General features: G+C 39.1%; 1 protein-coding gene across 3 annotated transcripts in view; it reads left to right on the top strand.

Annotated features, from left to right (window-relative positions):
- Positions 1-11,634: 11,634 nt before the first annotated feature.
- Positions 11,635-16,918, top strand: part of LOC105536131 (A disintegrin and metalloproteinase with thrombospondin motifs 3-like) — a 121,514-nt gene continuing 116,230 nt past the window's right edge. For 2 of the 3 annotated variants that reach the window (XM_011975406.1, XM_011975405.1), the window contains exons 1-2: positions 11,635-11,726; positions 13,019-13,046. In XM_011975406.1, coding sequence (XP_011830796.1) covers positions 11,658-11,726; positions 13,019-13,046 — 97 coding nt within the window. In that variant the 5' untranslated portion in view covers positions 11,635-11,657. Of the gene's footprint in view, positions 11,727-12,371; positions 12,398-13,018; positions 13,047-16,918 lie in introns of those variants that run through there. The other variant, XM_011975407.1, reaches the window with a different exon arrangement.

Raw genomic sequence — 16,918 nt, forward strand, 5'->3', positions numbered from 1 at the left:
ATGATACAGACAATATCAGGTTCTTATATACCTGGAGGTGGAAGTTAGATTAGGAAACAATTACATGTCTGAAAGAACAGTGTGTTGCCATTCAATCCAAAAAGACTGAGAGGAAGTGAGTTTGACTCAGATACGATCTTTACATTCATGATTTTTCTGAGAGGCCTGTTAACTGAGGTAAATAGAAGCTGCCTACTACAATAGTTCTGTTAGTTAGCAAGTTAAATAGCCTCTGCTTTGCATGATTTATAAAGAATTGTTTTGTTTTGTTTTGTTTTGTTTTCACCAGGCTGACTGAGTTTAAAAGAGCTATACTATCAGATTATTTGTTAGAATGTTACCGCTAAATGTTTTACTAATGTCAATGCAGTAATTGTTTCAGAAAACTTCCTAAGATGGCTCATCATTTGTGTATGGCTTTTTTATTTTATTTTTGGTAACAGTGAGTTTTCTCTGATTGGTTAAAATAAGAGTTCACTTTTGAAGTTGCTGATGCTCATGGGAAAATATTAGTAAATAGATGCAATATGTAATACAACAAATTAAATGTAAAATGCTCTTTAAGAACTAATTATAGTACTTGAAGAAGTATAGTTTAGGCATACAGCTTATGTTATTGAATTAGGCCTGGAGGATGCGATATTTTATGAGTAGCACTTTTTAAATGAAGTGCGTTTTCCAGTTTATATGGTGGTTATCTGCCAGTGATATTTTCAGCTTGTTTTTATTTATGGGAAATGGAGTTTGGATTATGTACATGCTTAGCATCATGCACATATTTCAATACACACTCAAAAGAAAAACATACAGGACAAGAAGGAGTATCTTGTTAGTCCATGTGATAATGACTTGAGGTGAAAACCACTACATATGAACAGCCCATGTTATGGAGGCTCTGTTTTTCCCAAACAAGAGTTGTTTGCACCTAGGTGTCTGATCTGGATTTATGCTTCCCCCATCTGAAATTTAAAGTGCCTCTCCTCTGCTACAACAGGATGAAGAATTTCCAGATTACAATGTTATAGGGCTAAACCATTAGATTTTTCTCTCCGAATAAATACAGTAGACCACTGAGAATTCTAAAGTCTATATGAAGGAGAAAACCTTTGGAAATTTAAAACAAATCATTTGGCAATAATTTTCTTGAAGGAATCTATGAACATTTTCAGTTAGAAGTCATGAACTGCCAGCAAAGCAGCTCTTATTAGGGGAAAGCAACTGGTCTCTTTGAAATTAACATGAAACAAATTCAGCTCGATTCACAGCAATAATCAGTCTATCTTGAACAATAATGCAAGGAAGTAAATCCAGACCCAAAGAGAAGTAAGGCAACATTCTCTTAGCCAGTCCAGATTCATACCAATCCCTTAGTGCACAGCAAGTGGCAGTTTATATTAGAGTTCCACTGTATACTCTGTATTTGTTTGTGCTTACACTAAACATGTGGTAAAATACATCTGGACTCTCCATCCATGCTAGGGGCTTAATTTTTCTCAACCAATCTTATTTTTTGTTTCTTGATTTTGTGAAGTCTCAAGTTAGAGAATTCTCCTAGCTATTGATACAAATAGGGGTGAACACTACTTGCTTATTATAATCTCATGCCTACATGGAACAAATTTAGGTTTAGTATGTATGATTTTGCAACCATTATTGGGATGTTCAAGCAATGTTACTTTTCTTTCTTTTATTTAACTCTAATTAAACCATTTTTAATGCCCAGATCTTTGGGCTGGCAGAACATTCAGCCTCAGTCACTTGGTCTCACTTCCTGGAATCTTAAACTTATTAAAATACTGAAGATGACCTCTCTAGGCTTGAGTAGAACAGTTTACCTGAGACTCCCTGTGTCCAAGCCTTCGTGTCTTGGTGGGGAACACAAGTGCCCGGGTTTCAGTACTTCCCCAGGTCTAGCAGCAGCCTTTGCCCTCCAAGACCCTGCTGTCTCCATTGCCCTTGGCCTTGCAGGCCTCAGCAGAACCCAGATGTTAACATCTCTGTCTCTGTCTCTTTCATCTATCAAAGTCACCTACTTCTCTACCCTTAAGCTTCTGGGAAACAAAAGCAAGTAGGATAAGCTGTACGTGGGGCATTTCTGTCTCTGTTGTTTCCTTGAAGCAAGAGAACACAGAACTTGTTGTGTGGGGGAGGTGAGGGATGGAGAAGGACAGTTAAAAAAAGAACATAGCGAGAACGGGACACAAAATAAATATTTGCTGCTTCATAGGTTGTCAACATCTTTTATAGAATGCTCTCTTGATAAAGCTTATCTCTATCTGCATATTAATAATAACACCATCTAGTCTCAGGAAGGATGAAAAAACATCATTTTCTTGTGTGATCAAAGGGATTAATAGGACATTTATATACCTAGAAACAGGATTTATATATATGAATATAAGAAAAAAACGGGCAGAAATATGAGAAAGATTCTATGTAGTTTTGAAACATATGCTATAATATTAGCATTAATTAAGACTTAGTCTGACTTATATCAACCCAATACTTTTATAATTAATCTAAGTCCCACAAACTGCAGTGCCTAGGAGTATCTCATGGTTATCTTTTTTTTGAGACCGGGTCTTGCTCTTGCTCTGTCACCCGGACTGGAGTACAGTGGTGTCCATAGCCACACGCCACCACGTCAGGCTAATTTTTGTTTGTGTGTGTGTGTGTGTGTGTGTGTGTGTGTATGTGTGTAGAGACAAAGTCTCACTATGTTGCCAAGGTGGGTGTGGAATTCCTGGGCTCAAGGCATCTGCCCACTTTGGTCTCTCAAAGTGCTGGGACTACAGATGTGAGCCTCTGCACTTGGCCGGTTATTCTTTCAATAATAGCATCAACCAAATGGTCCTTCAACCTTCTTTTCTTTAATGAATAACCTCAGTCAGTTCCTTAAATCTGTTTTGTTTGTTGTTGTTGTTGTTGTTTGTGTGTTTTTGAGATGTAGTCTTGCTCTGTCGCTGAGGCTGGAGTGCAATGGTGCGATTTCTACTTACAGCAACCTCCGCCTCCCTGGTTTAAGTGATTCCTCTGCCTCAGCCTTCCAAATAGCTGGGATTACAGGCATGTGCCACCATGCCCGGCTAATTTTTCTATTTTTAGTGGAGACGGGATTTCACCATGTTGACCAGGCTGCTCTCAAACTCCTGACCTTAGGTGATCTACCCACCTCAGTCTCCCGAAGTGTTGGGATTACAGGTGTGAGCCACAGCGCCAGGCCTAGTTCCTTGAATCTTAATACTTATTTTGAGTAAACTTATTTTGAGTAAACTACTAATGGACAGAGAATTGTGGACAAATTTCTATCCTCAGTGCAGGCTCATTGCATGAGCAGTTCAGAAATGCAGCACCTCAAAAGGAAATGTCTGTCATGCGTTCCTGTGGGCACCAGACATTCCTGGAGGAATTGTAGATGAGGGACTGTGATCTATTTTTTTTTTTTAAATCAATAATTGACTTTTCTTACACTGGTTTTATCTAATGTGCTCACCATGTAAGAAAGCACATGGTTCAATGACCTTTTAGTAAAAACACGTTTAATTTCCAAATCAATGCCTCAGAGATGCTTTTGTGGACTTATTTCTACTCAGTTCTGAATTATATGTTAACTGTGTATAATAGATGTTTAGTAAGGAATAGGGAACAAAATTAGATGGTATTTTAAATAGCTCATGCTTGATTCTAATGTCACGTGGTTTCTATTTTCTGTAATTATCTATGAATAACATGTCCTATGGCCTTGCAATTCAAAGTGTTTTCTGTGGACCAGCAATATGAGCATCACCTGAGAACTTGTTAGAAATGACCCACTCCAGACCTCCTGAATCAGAATCTGCATTTATTAGGATAAACATGGTAGAAAAGTTTGAGTAACACTGCTTAAGGTTACAATTTAGACTGACTTATCTGGGAAACTTTTGAAAAATATAGATGCCAAATTTTCACAGTGGATCTGTGGAATCAGAATAGCTCAGAGTTGCTTACAACAGGTGCATTTAAAAAAAACTTCCATGGGTCAACTTCTTATGTGCATATAACACATAAGAAAACTACATAGTAAGTGGTGACATATATTTTCAGGATGATTTGTCACAAACTAACATTTAGTTAAAATGCTGTAACTCTTTTTGAGTGACCAAGGCAACGGATTTGAGGATTAACTCAAGTTTATAGACTTGTATCACTTCCTTATGCTGTTAGTTTCTGCTATTAATTACACAATAATTTAAACTAAAGAATATTGATTATATTTTTCTCAAATGCATGAAAAACATTAAAATGTCACCAGACTGTTTTCTTTTGTGTTACATTATGTTGATAGCAAAAGTTCTATCTGAAAAGTTTATGTTTCTTCTATATGGCATAGGACTACTAAACAGTTCTATAATCTCACATTTGAACTGTCCGCACTAAGTGCTTAGTTTGCCAGAATAGTGGTAGCTCCTAGGTTCTTGCTTTTTTAGTGTGACATAATATAATAAGGACCCTACACATAAATCTCAGTGTCTTTTTTCCTTAACATAAGTAACCTTTTGTAATAATAGCAATAAAATAAGAGTAGTAACAATTTCTAACTTGATTACATCTGTTATGATCTGGATGAGAATCTATTAAAATAAAAATCCAGAACTTTCAGGTCAGACTTCAGTTTTCTGTTTTGTTTTTTTTCTTCCTAACAAGCTAGATTCTAAGACTGTGTATTGGGAGGTACAATCTAGCACTGATTGTTAGTTTCATAACGAATTTTTCATTTGTCTGTCGAATTATTTTTTTCTTCCCATTTTCTCTTTGATAATATTTTTAGTTTTAGTCTGGAAAGAGTTAATTGCTACCTTAAGGAATACATATAATATCCTGAGAATTAAATAACTGATCTTATTTAAAAGTTGTGTTTATAAGATAAAATTGGGTGTGAATTTCAGTAATTCAATGGGATGCAAACATTTGTTTTTCCCTTAAAACAAAACATAACCAAAACCAAAAACTTTTATAAACATTTTATGAAAACTTTGCCAGCCATTGGATAAATAAAAGAGGATTCATGAAACTAATAATAACATATAAACTCTTTCTGTTAGTTTTAATGTACCACAATGATGCTCAAATATATTGTCTTACATAGTAGAACTGTGATTTACTTCACAGTTATTGGATTGAATGCCCAAAAGATATCCGACTCTTTTCTCTGCCTTCAGACAGCATGAAAAGAATTGAGAATTTATCCTAATCTCAAAGATCTTTAGGACATTTAATTACAGAATTTGCTTTGTTAACTAGTTTTGTTGACAACTCTTATTAACAAGTGGAGGGATTCTCTCAAGTGTAATTTCAGTATAGCTTTTACCCCACATAAACTCAATTCGTCTTGTTTTGACTTCAGTGTAAATTCAGAACACTTGACTATTTTCCTGACTTGTATAAACCTACACTTCCGTATGGGAGAATCCTATTTATGAGCTGTAACTGCTAGTTTGCTAAAAATTTTTCTCTCTCAATAAAGTCTATTGAGTCCAGTTGGAAACTGTGAATTGTACTTTTATTATTTTTTTTAATGGTAGTTGATTCACAGTCTTTGGTACTGTGATGTACCACACAAATGTTTTGCAGGATTGACAACTACAGAAAACAACTCATAGTTTTGAAGTTACCAATGTGGTGGCCCTTTAAAATACAAGTGTTGGTGTAATTAGTATGAGTCAGCTAGCTACTTAATTAAGTTTATCAAATATTTATTGAATGGCCTGCTGTGTGAAAAGTAGTATGCCACATCTGTCATTTTGAACCCCCAACTCTCCAAGGGAATACACAGACTAATTTAATGGTCTTAAATACTCATTTTATCCAGCATTCCACTAGATTAGGATTCCTTGAGCTCTCAAGAGAAAATCATTGCATGAATGCAAAGTAACCTGACAATAATTCTAAATGCTTTGCTACTAAAATAGTTATAACTATTAAGTTATGCTATTATAAGAAACATTTGAAAGAATTTCAAATTGTAATTGGTCCTTTGTTTCTGTTTTAACCCTGGCCCCAGGAAGACTCTGATCTTCCATTACCATACAGAGATTCCAAGCCAAAAATATTTTAAAGGCTTGAAGAAACAGAGAAAAGCTATAAAAACAAAAGATGGTAAACAGCAATATCTGTTTCTGTTAGTTGAGTATGAACAGCTAAATATTTAATTGTTAAACCAAACTTTATCAAGGAAAGAAAGAGGTTATTTATGGTGCTAATGATAGTTAAGGGTGTAATGAATAATCCCAAGTGGAGAAAAAGGAGAAAGATCAAGGAAAACGAGGAGTAATTTTCCCTCAAGACTTTGTCCCATTGTGGAATTATTCTTCTAAAAGCAAGTGATTAAATAAGGAATCCTGAACACCCAACTTTGTTCTTGCAAGATACTGGTTTTCTTCTGAAGGAAATGACTATAGGAAGAACACTGCCTCAACCAGTAGCCAAAGCATGAACTAGATGACCTAATAAGGCTTTTCCATCTCTGATTTCTTGAGACTTGTGTTTAGAAATTTTCCTGTTGTTTAATTTTTTTTTTTTTTTCTTTTGGAGACAGATTCTTACTCTGTCGCCCAGGCTGGAGTGCAGTGGCATGATCTCGGCTCACTGCAACTGCCACCTCCTGGGTTCAAGCGATTCTCCTGCCTCAGCCTCCCGAGTAGCTGGGGTTACAGGCATGTACTACCACGCCTGGCTATTTTGTGTTTTTAGTAGAGATGGGGCTTCACCATGTTGGCCAGGCTGGTCTCCAACTCCTGGCCTCAAGAGATCCACCTGCCTTGGCATTTCAAAGTGCTGGGATTATAGGCGTGAGCCACTGAGTCCAGCCCCTGTTATTTAATTTTTAAAAATCTTTTTATGGAACTTCTGAAAACTTTTGTGAAAAAGACCCAAGTTGGAAATAGCTTATTCACTGACAGTAGAGAAACAATGACAATAACAACTCCCTACTCATTTCACTGAAGTAATAATAAGTAGAAGTAAATATTCACTTTAAGTAGAGACAGTAAATATTCACTTCTTCGTTCATTTAATAATTATTATTTTAGTGCCTATTATGTGCCAGGCTGCATTCTGTGAGTATGAAAGTTTGACATCCTGACTTTTTACCAACCTAATGCCTCAGTTAAAACAAATAGACATAATGTATACACAACATGCTTGATTCTCTGACCTGTGCATGAAAGAATTCAATATTATATAAAATGGGAGGGTGCTGTGTGAGAGAAAGAGTGAGACTGAGGATGACTCTTGCTCTCAGTGAGTAACGAAATAATTCTCTACATGCTGCTATCAACTCTGTTTTCTCATTTTGCATGTCCTTTCACTGTCCTATAGTGGTGGGTCCCATGTACCTACTCTAATAGTCCTCTGTGATAGGTCTAGGTGTCAAGAATCCCAAGACCAGGAATAAAGCTCATCAGCAGGCAGGAATAAAAGGATACAATTTTGCCTGGAGATGTTCAAGTTGCAGTAATTAAAGTACTATGCAACTTTGTGTGACGGAAATTGTGTGAGATATTAGTGGTAGAAAGTAAACAAAACAAAGATCAAGACCCTCAAGGAACCTGTAATTTAGAGGAGGAGGTGGATATAAATCTAGCCCCTTATGATGCAATAAAGTTTTATACTTATACTTCGAACAAAGTTGACTGCAGATTTCTCAAATTTATTTGACCATGGGAAGAAATTAAAAATTGTAAATGTAAAAACTGTAATGTATCTAATAAATATTGACAGAAGGTTGTTAGTTATATTAAGAGTATGGGAAAGGTAAACAACCAAAAGGAAACCACCCCCAAAAAATAAACCTAATAAATGAATTTATAATTAATTATTTGCTGCAAGAAACGACAAACATTTTATTCATTGGTTTAATACACAATAAATATTGGGTATCAAAATGTTGTCAAATTATGACATTGACCAGCCAGCCTCTAACAGAAAAACCCCCACAACACTCTGCTTACTTAATTGCTGCCGATATGAGGATGCACAGGTTAAAATGTCGATATATCAACCAATTTCATGAAACTCATTTTAAAGGAGATGATTTTCAATTAGGGAGACTAAATGTATATGGCTACTTTTGAAATTATTTATATGCTTAAAATATATTTGGAAAGAAAACATACTACAAGCATTAGTGTAGTACTTTTGTGGAGCACCTATTAGCACCTCCTGTAATATGATGCCCTTTGCCATGTGGACAGGAGGAGGAAGGGTGCTATGGACTGAGAAATCACTAAGAGCAAGAATGTGAACTTGAGGGTGTTTGGAAAACAGCACTGTAGCCTGAGCCAAAGAAACATGGAGGAAGGGAAGGGATTTGACATGAGGCAGGCGGTCAGTTTTTGAAGGAACTCAGTGACTCTGTCTCTGACTCCTAACATCCTCTCTGGTAAAATTAAAATTCAATCACATTTTAGCTGTTTACATTTTCCTATTTTCTTTAGACCTTGCCATACTGTATTACCAATGCGCCATCTGTACGTATGCCATTAGTTTTATTCAAAAAATTACACTGAGGCCCTTACATGTTCTAGACAATGTGCTAGAGTTTACATATAAGATCATGTTAATTTTCATGAACAGTTTGCAAAAGTAGTACTATGATACCAATTTTGGAGTTGAGAAAACTGAAGCTGAATCCTCATGAGAATCATGAGAACTACCTAACTTGAAGTTCATTTTGCTTTAAATGTGCTTTGTAATGGCATTTACCCATGTGTGTTCCACAGAGGATAAAGCATGAGAAAAAAGGATTCTATGGTCATATAAATAAGGAGACCAAATTGCACTGCATCTCCCTTCGAAGACCCACAATTTTTTTTTTTTTTTTTTTTTTTTTTTACGGAGTCTCGCTTTGTTGCCCCAGGCTGGAGTGCAGTGACACGATCTCGGCTCACTGCAACCTCCGCCTCCTGGGGTCAAGCGATTCTTCTGCCTCGGCCTCCCGAGTAGCTGGGACTACAAATTTGTTTGTTTAAACAGGTACCCTGAAGTCTGAAATAAGGAGATACATTTTGTTTCATTTACCAAAGTATTTCATAAGCTCAGTTGGCTGTCTAAGACATTTCCTTTTCATAGTAAAACATTTAATATTTATTCCAGGGAATACTTTGGGAAACTCTGCCTTACAATATATAATTGGGAGAACCCTATTAATTAGAACTCATTTAGAATAAAAAATACCTATTGTATGCTCTTAAATTGATCTTTGTCAAAGTGAGAGTCATGACTTACTGAGTTGTGAAATCAATTGAGTCCTCATCTGCAATTGGGGTTGGGGGGAAAGAATGGCAAGAAAAATATCAGGGTTGTTGCATGCAGTACAGGTAAGTACTGAATCATGAAATTTTTACTGGGTGGCCATGCAGTATGCATTTCTCTCTGTGGTCATGGCCAAAAATGTCTGAAGCCGCTGCTTTCCTGAAAGTCACATGAATTGCTTGCTGTGCCAAGAGTTAGGTGATAACTAATGTCTGAATGTTGCAAAATTAACACAAAAGGGCCTACTGTAACACCATGGTTAAATACATTATTTGTTATTACCTAAAATCAGATGATTTTAGATCTCAAATATCTCATAGAGGAGAAACCAAAATAGAGGTTTAGTCTGACTTGTCAAGGTAAGACAACCGTTAGCTGGGCCTAGAACCTAGATCTCCTAATGTGTATCTCTAGTATTCTTTTACTTGTCGGTGTAAATTGACAAATTTTTAATTTATCGAATGCTTAGGGTTACTTCTTTTTAATGAGTGGGAAAACCCGGTGTAAAATTTAGCAAATCACTTCTGCATAGCTAGTCAATGACAGGTTACAAAAATGCCACAGGCTTTAATTGAAGGAAAATAGTAATTTAGAGATACTTCAGTGCTGAGGTCTAATTCTAATTCCAATTAATAACTAATTGACCTAATACCCTATTTTACTAGGTGGGACCATTTAGTTACCTAGTTTCTCATTTGTATATGTAAATGACCTCGATATATGATTTTGAGAAGACTTAGCAGATAAAACATCAGTGAACAACAAATCTTTCCAGGCTTAAGTTAAAGGCACAACCATCACCTTACCTCTCTAGGAATAAACAATGAATTGAAGTTACAGGAAACCCTCCAAACTCACATTGCTTTTAAAAAAGAACGGGAACTATGACTTATCTTGCATCTCATAGCAAGATAAACACTAGCTCGTTTTATTGTAGGCAGGCCTCTTTAACACTCTGTCCAGTTGAAGTCTTGAAGTTCGTATCTAAATTTGTGTCTACTCACTCCTGGCTCGTGGACCGGTCAGTGGAGGTTGGAGCTATTTCCTTTTCCTCCTGTCTGCTTTCTGGAAAGCACCCACAGGTGTCTACGCCTGTGGGTGCTTGGGCCTGGGCTAGGATTCCAGCAAACTCTCAGGTTGGTGTCATTTCCCCTCAGGAAGCGCCAGGCCACAGCGGGCAGAAATCATTTGATAACTTAATCTGGGTGTGAGGAAGAGTCGCTGAGGCCTGTGTACTCTAGTGATAAACGGAAGCATCTGGGAGATTCAAGGAAAGGACGTGGTATCTTTTAAAATTAATATAAACGAATAAAGCCTAAACAAGAGCTTACAAAGAAGGACACCCCCTCCCAAAACGTGGGAGGTAACTGGTGCCTGGAGGGGAGATCACCACGTGGTTAAGATCTGGAGGTTCCAGGGCTTCACTTCGGGGAGAATTCTTTGGCTGGGAGAACAGTGGAGGTTGGAGGAGGTGAACTGCCTACAGCCCAGGACCAGCCCTTGGACCCTCCCCCTTCCTATAATTAACTCAACGCGCGTCCCGCCAGTCGGGATCGGTGGCGCCCCTGGACCCTCCCCTCCTTTCGCCTTAGGCGGAGAAGGAGAGGCTTCAGGGTGGGAGGTCGAGCCCGGGCCACACCAGCCCCTGAGCGGTCACCAATCCTGACACGGTGCCGGGGGCGCCGGTTCGGGCCCCGCATGACGTGGGCGCCACGGCGGGAGGGGCAGTCCGGGGAGCTCCGGACGCCTTATTAGCGCCCCGCGGGTCGCCAGCAGCCAGCAGACTGCCGCGCTGCGAGCAACAGGAGCCGGCGAGCGGCCCACTCCTCCCACCTCCTCCGCCTGCCTCCTCCTCCTCCCCTTCGCTCCTCCCGCCCCCACCTCTGCGTGTGCGGCGGAGTCGCCCTCTCCCTGCCTCTTTCTCCCGCTCCCGCTCGCTCGTCTCTCTCGCTAATACTTCCCCCTGCTGTGCTCCGGGGAACCCAAGCATTCTCCGCGCTAACCTTAGGGACCAATGGTGCTCGAAAAGCCTCGAAAAAGCTGCTTTGGGCAGAAATAGTTGGAAAGCCCCTCGTCCCTTCCCCCTCTCCCGGGCTCAGCCTGTGCCCGCTTGCAGCACCTTCTCGCTCCTGCACACTCTGTTTGGGAGGACGGGGTGAGAAGGTGAAGTGGAAAAAACTTAAGAGCAGAGGGGGCCAGTCTCAGAGCTCAAATTTCATTTTCATTGAAGCAAAGCACAGAAGATCATTTGTTTCTATTTTGCATTTTTTTCCTTTTCCTTTTTTTTTCTTAAAGAAACTTATTTTAGGGGGGTTTGCTGTGGGCATTTGCTTTGCCCAGTAGTTGGAAAGTGAACTCGACTCGTGATGGTTCTCCTGTCACTTTGGTTGATAGCAGCCGCTCTGGTAGAGGTTAGGACTTCAGCTGATGGACAAGTAAGTGGAAAATAATAACAATAAAAAACTCAAACCCAACCTTTTCCCGAAAAGTTCCTCCCCTGTCTACCCTCCTTTCTTTCCTCCTCCTCCTCCCACCCTTCCCTGTTATCTTTCGCGTTCAGGAACGGTGTTTTGAGGGCTGGGCGCAGCGTGCGGGCTTTTGGGGGTGGAGGGTTGAGTTGCACGGGAGGTTATGACTCCCACTCCGGGAGCCCAGGCTTGTCACACCTAGGGCTTCACCAGTCTGTGACATTCGTAACAATTCCTAGTGACAAACCGCAGCCAGTTCCCATCCTCGCCGGGTCATCTGGGCTTCCCCTTTCTGGAGGGCGGTCTGGGCGCTTGAATGAAGTTCTGGACACTGGGTCCGGGATCCCAGCGCTCTGGCTGCTGCCGCCAGAGTCGGGTTCCTGGAGCTTTCTCTCCTCCGAACTGACTCACGGTTTTTTCGGGCAGCTGGAGGCGGGGGTTTCAGGAAGTCCTTGGGCCGGACAGGGAGAGATCCTGTAGACACGTGTCCTGGGAGTACCACGGCCGGGCTAGGGTTTGACAGTTGGGGAGGGGGGCTGGAGACGTTTCCTGCCCTGCGTTTTCCTGGGCAGAGGCTGCAGGCGCCGGCCGCCTTCTCCCCTCCCCCTCTGCACAACTCCTCCTCTTTTTAAAGCTAAGTTGACTGCAGCTCTGTTTCTTTTCGGCCCTGCCCCCAGCCCTTTGGAGACTCAAGGTGAAGCCCGATGCTCTCAGAAGAGTCCTTGAGAAGGCTCCGCCAGGGGAGCCGTTTGTAGTAAATTATATCAGCACTGGGCCGATGGGACTTTGGGTACAGAATTTCTCTGTTAGTTTTCGTAGCTTCTCCGGTCGGCCTGGTCTAATCAACCATAGGGTAAAAAGTAGAGGATTGTCTAGTTGATTCCTGACCTTAAATCTGATTAATCAGGCCCCCGTTAGGCTTCTTTTGGCCTGTTTAAATTCATAGACTTTCTTTTCTAATCCAGACCCAGTAGAATTTTCAGAACAGAGTATTGAGTGTGTGTATGTATTTTTGCTGGCTTCATAAGTGTTAAATTAAAATGAAAAGGGGCAAACAACTGCCTTCCCCAAATTGTTATGGAATTGTCTCATGAAACCTTCTACAAACCAAGGTGCAGGCTTTAGGCACCAATCCCAGTCTCTAGCATCTCCTGATTAGTTAGCTCTTGGAAAGCATTAATGGTAGAAATAAAACTCGCAAGGTGATAAGATGAAACCCAGTAACTGTTTCTTTTTCTTGCTTTCCCCCTCCTTTCCAGGCTGGTAATGAAGAAATGGTGCAAATAGGTAAGCTTTGTTCTCAGATGCCACTCTTATCTTAAGTTGAAAGTAAGGGAGTGAAGTGAGCTAAGCAAAATATTGTTTCTGAAATGTTTCCCACTGGTGGTTAAAAAAAATAATCTGTATTCCGGAAACACTTCTGTTCTTCTCTTCCTCTTTCTGGAGGAAGATCCCACTTTCCTCGGGCTAAATTATAGTGAGGTAAAAATTCTTCTGCAGTTGGGCATTTCAAGCATCAGTTTATTACTGTCTTTGTACAAGCCACTGATATGTACTTGGAAGGTGATGGAGGGGCTGGAAGATGATGTGGAGATGAATGAAATAAAATCATCAACTTCTGTAGCATTTAGGAGGAGAACATTTGAGTACAATAGGAGGCAAGAATGCAACATAGAAGAGAACAATGAAGTACGGAGGATGGAAATTTTTGTCTTACAATCTTTCCTGCTTTGGGTAAATCCTCTGATGACCTCTATTATTCAATCTGCTTTAAAATAATTATGTCCTGATGTGAAAGATACTGTTAGGCCTTTTGCTAATATCTAAAATCCCAGTACTCTCCTGATGCTGTGGAGATTCTTACTCCCATTTTATGGGTGAGGAGACTGAGATTCAAAGAGTGTAAGTGACTTGCAACAGGTCACTCAGAAGTCCGTGGTCTTTCTTGAAGCTGTTTAGAGTAATGTATTTGTTGTGAATGTGGAGACTGAAAGTCATCTGGCAAGAAGCCAGGCTACATTCAAAGTCTTTTCATACACATTTTACTTGGATTACTTTAAAAGATAATTTTTCTTTTTGGCAGAGCATTAGTCTCTGTAAATTCTGTATTTGTCAGGTGATATTGTAAAGCCGTCTTTTAGAAGAAGAGTTTTTATTACTGCTGCTGCAAACGTAGTTACAAGTCATTGGCCGTTTATTAAATGCCAGGCACAGGGCTGTTGTTTCATGTACATTATGTCAACTGATTCCCACAGCCACACCATGAGGTGGGGATACTGTTGTGCCTATGTTAGAGATGAGGAAAATGAAAATGAAGCTTGAGAAGTTGCACAGCTACCTGTTATAGTACACAGTGTGGAGATCCACACTTGTTAACTAAGAAACCCAAGAGCTAGGCCCAGAGATGTGTGTATGTAGCCTGTAATATATGAGCATATATCAAAATGCTCCTTCCTACTCAGTGCTTAGCATTCATCATTGGATATATTTCCCTAGCTTAGGCTTCTATGGCAAGAGCAGAACAGTGGGGAGGAAAGGCACTGAGAACTGCACTAAAAATACAGTGTTTATGAATAGATACTTGTCATTTGTAGTTGGTAACATTCAGCCATCAATCCTTATCTTTTTAGAGAATGTTTTTTAACAAACTCTTAAGTAGAGAGAAGAAAATTGTCTTATTTTTAATTACTTAAACATTTGATTACTTACATGTCCCAACTTTTCAAAAGCAAATTAAAAAGATGTCTTAAGATCACCCATACCACCAAAAAATTTCATAAAATATATAGCTTTGATTAACATTTTAAGATAGAATTAGAATGTTCTCATATAAGAGGCCCTGGATTGAACCAAAGTTTGGTTCAGTTGTTTTGCTAATGTAAATTACTATAGTAGCCCTTTCAAAGGGAAGAAAATAGTACAGGTGTGCTTAAATTTGGCAGAAGAGAGATAAATCAGTATGAAAGAGAGGAGGCAGAGCCCTGTTAGGTTATAGTGCTGGAGATTTACTTGTTCCCATATTCATCTGTTTTATGGGATTTCTCTCTTTTATTATTACCATTCTTATTTATCATTTTCAAGTTGAATGAAGAGAAGAACAGATTGAAAAAATTAGATTTTGGCCCACAGGTCTTGTGATAGCAAAAGTATAACTATCATTTCACTTTGGTTTATGTATAATATGTAAGAAAATCTTATGTACAGTAATTAGTTTTACTCACCTGTCCCCTATGTGTAAAGGCACTGCTAACCTGGAGATTTGGTAACATGCACACCTGAAAACATTCCTTTTTTTTGTTTTCTATTAACTGATTTAGAAGTAGTTTTATATAACCACCTGGGGACATGTTATTTGATCAAAGATACGTTAGGAAAGACAAATAATGTTTGTAGATTTTATTTATTTATTTTATTGCTCAAGAAATTGGCTAGAAAAACATTGCTTGGCCCCGAATAATTTCTAAAGAATTTAATGTCTCAGGAAGGGTTAAATATAAATCAGTAGTAAACCACAAGTTGGGAAACTAAATTTTAAAAATACTTTCTATTGAAATGTAATATAGATGTAGGAGAGTGCATATAAGTTTCCTTTGCCGATTTTTCACCAAGTGAATGCTCCTGTGCAGTCAGCAGCTGGATCAATAAGTTGAACATTACCGACACCGCTGTATGTCCCTCATGCCAACTGCCAAGCTTTCTCCTGTTGTGAAAGGTGACTGCTCTCCTGACATCTAACAGGATAAATTGATTGTGTCAGTTTTTCATGCTCTTTATAACTAGAGTCACAGGATATGTACATCTTAGTATTTAACTTAGACAGTCAGTTTTCAAAAATGTAGCTTATATGCTTCAACCCTCTAGACTAGGAAGGCTTTTATTTAGGTAAGGAGAAGGCAGTTTGTGATGGGGACAGGTTAGAATACGTATAGCTATGTCACCAATCTAGTGTCTCATGCATGATATTGCCTCTTTCCTTTTCTCTTCAGCCAGTGGAAAAATACCTTCTTGGTATGTGGGAAAGTAGGATTCGCCCTACAAAAAATGGGTAAATAGGTTTTGAACCCTGACCTAGTTGTGTCCCTCTTTGCCAACCAGATAGGAACTGCCTCTCTAATCACCTACCTATACCCATACATACATATATATCTATGTGTTTGAGTATGTTTCTGTGTATGTGTGTAAGTATGTTTCATGAGATCATTGACATACTTTTAGGGGATATCAGGGAGCACTGTCATTTCTGACTCAGAGTATGGCCTTCATAGGATGCCTGAGGTAATCGTGGGAAACTGGTGTGGCTGGTCCAATTGGGTAAGGAGGCTTGCTCAGTGACACATGTGGTTTAGGAAACAATCATAGTTCTGTAGAAATTGGAAAATCTGAAAAAGAACTCTCTCAATCCTTTTGTTTCATAAGCCAACACTGAGATTGCTTGAGTATCATTTGAGGAAAAAGCATTGTGATCCTTTAGTGTTAAGCTGTCTTCTCTTTCCTGACCCCAGTTGGAATTGGGGCATATCTTCCCTCTCCTGATTCCTCTTGGAATTGGGGCATCTGTCCTATTTCTGTTCCCCAGTTGCAAATTCCATTACATCCCAATCTTAAAAAAATAAAGTTGCTAATCGTGTTCTCTCAGATATCTAGTTTACTGAGAGATAATTTTTCACCATTTTCAGGTTTTGGTTTGTAAGGTTTAGTGTGAGTCACTTACCTAGTTGTTGACCAGTAAGCATTGTCACTAGATTAACCCTCATGAAAGCAAAGACTTTGTTTCGATGCCAGTTGTAACTCTAGTACATAAAACAGTGCTTGGTACCTTGTGGGTCCTCAAATATTGGTTATTCAATGAATAGATCTAGCAAGCAGGATATTATTATATTAAGGTTTATTTGTGTTCTGAATTTCCTTATTTTGTGCCCTTCTCCAGGCTGAATTGGTTCCTAAGAAAATGAAGATGGTGACAATGGCTATACAATTAATTATTCAATGTTATCAAGGCCTCTTGGAACTCCCCTTCCACCCTACAAAGCACAGGGGCCTAGGCCTATCATTATTTTATGCTTTTCTGTTTGTACTCAATAAGTATTTGGTAAATTGAATTGAATTCTATGTGTAGTTTTGGAATGCCAACTAATTTTTTTTTTTTTTTTTTTTTTTTT

This window comes from Mandrillus leucophaeus, unplaced genomic scaffold (assembly GCF_000951045.1).
Source record: "Mandrillus leucophaeus isolate KB7577 unplaced genomic scaffold, Mleu.le_1.0 Scaffold1548, whole genome shotgun sequence".
NCBI classification, from domain to species: domain Eukaryota; kingdom Metazoa; phylum Chordata; class Mammalia; order Primates; family Cercopithecidae; genus Mandrillus; species Mandrillus leucophaeus.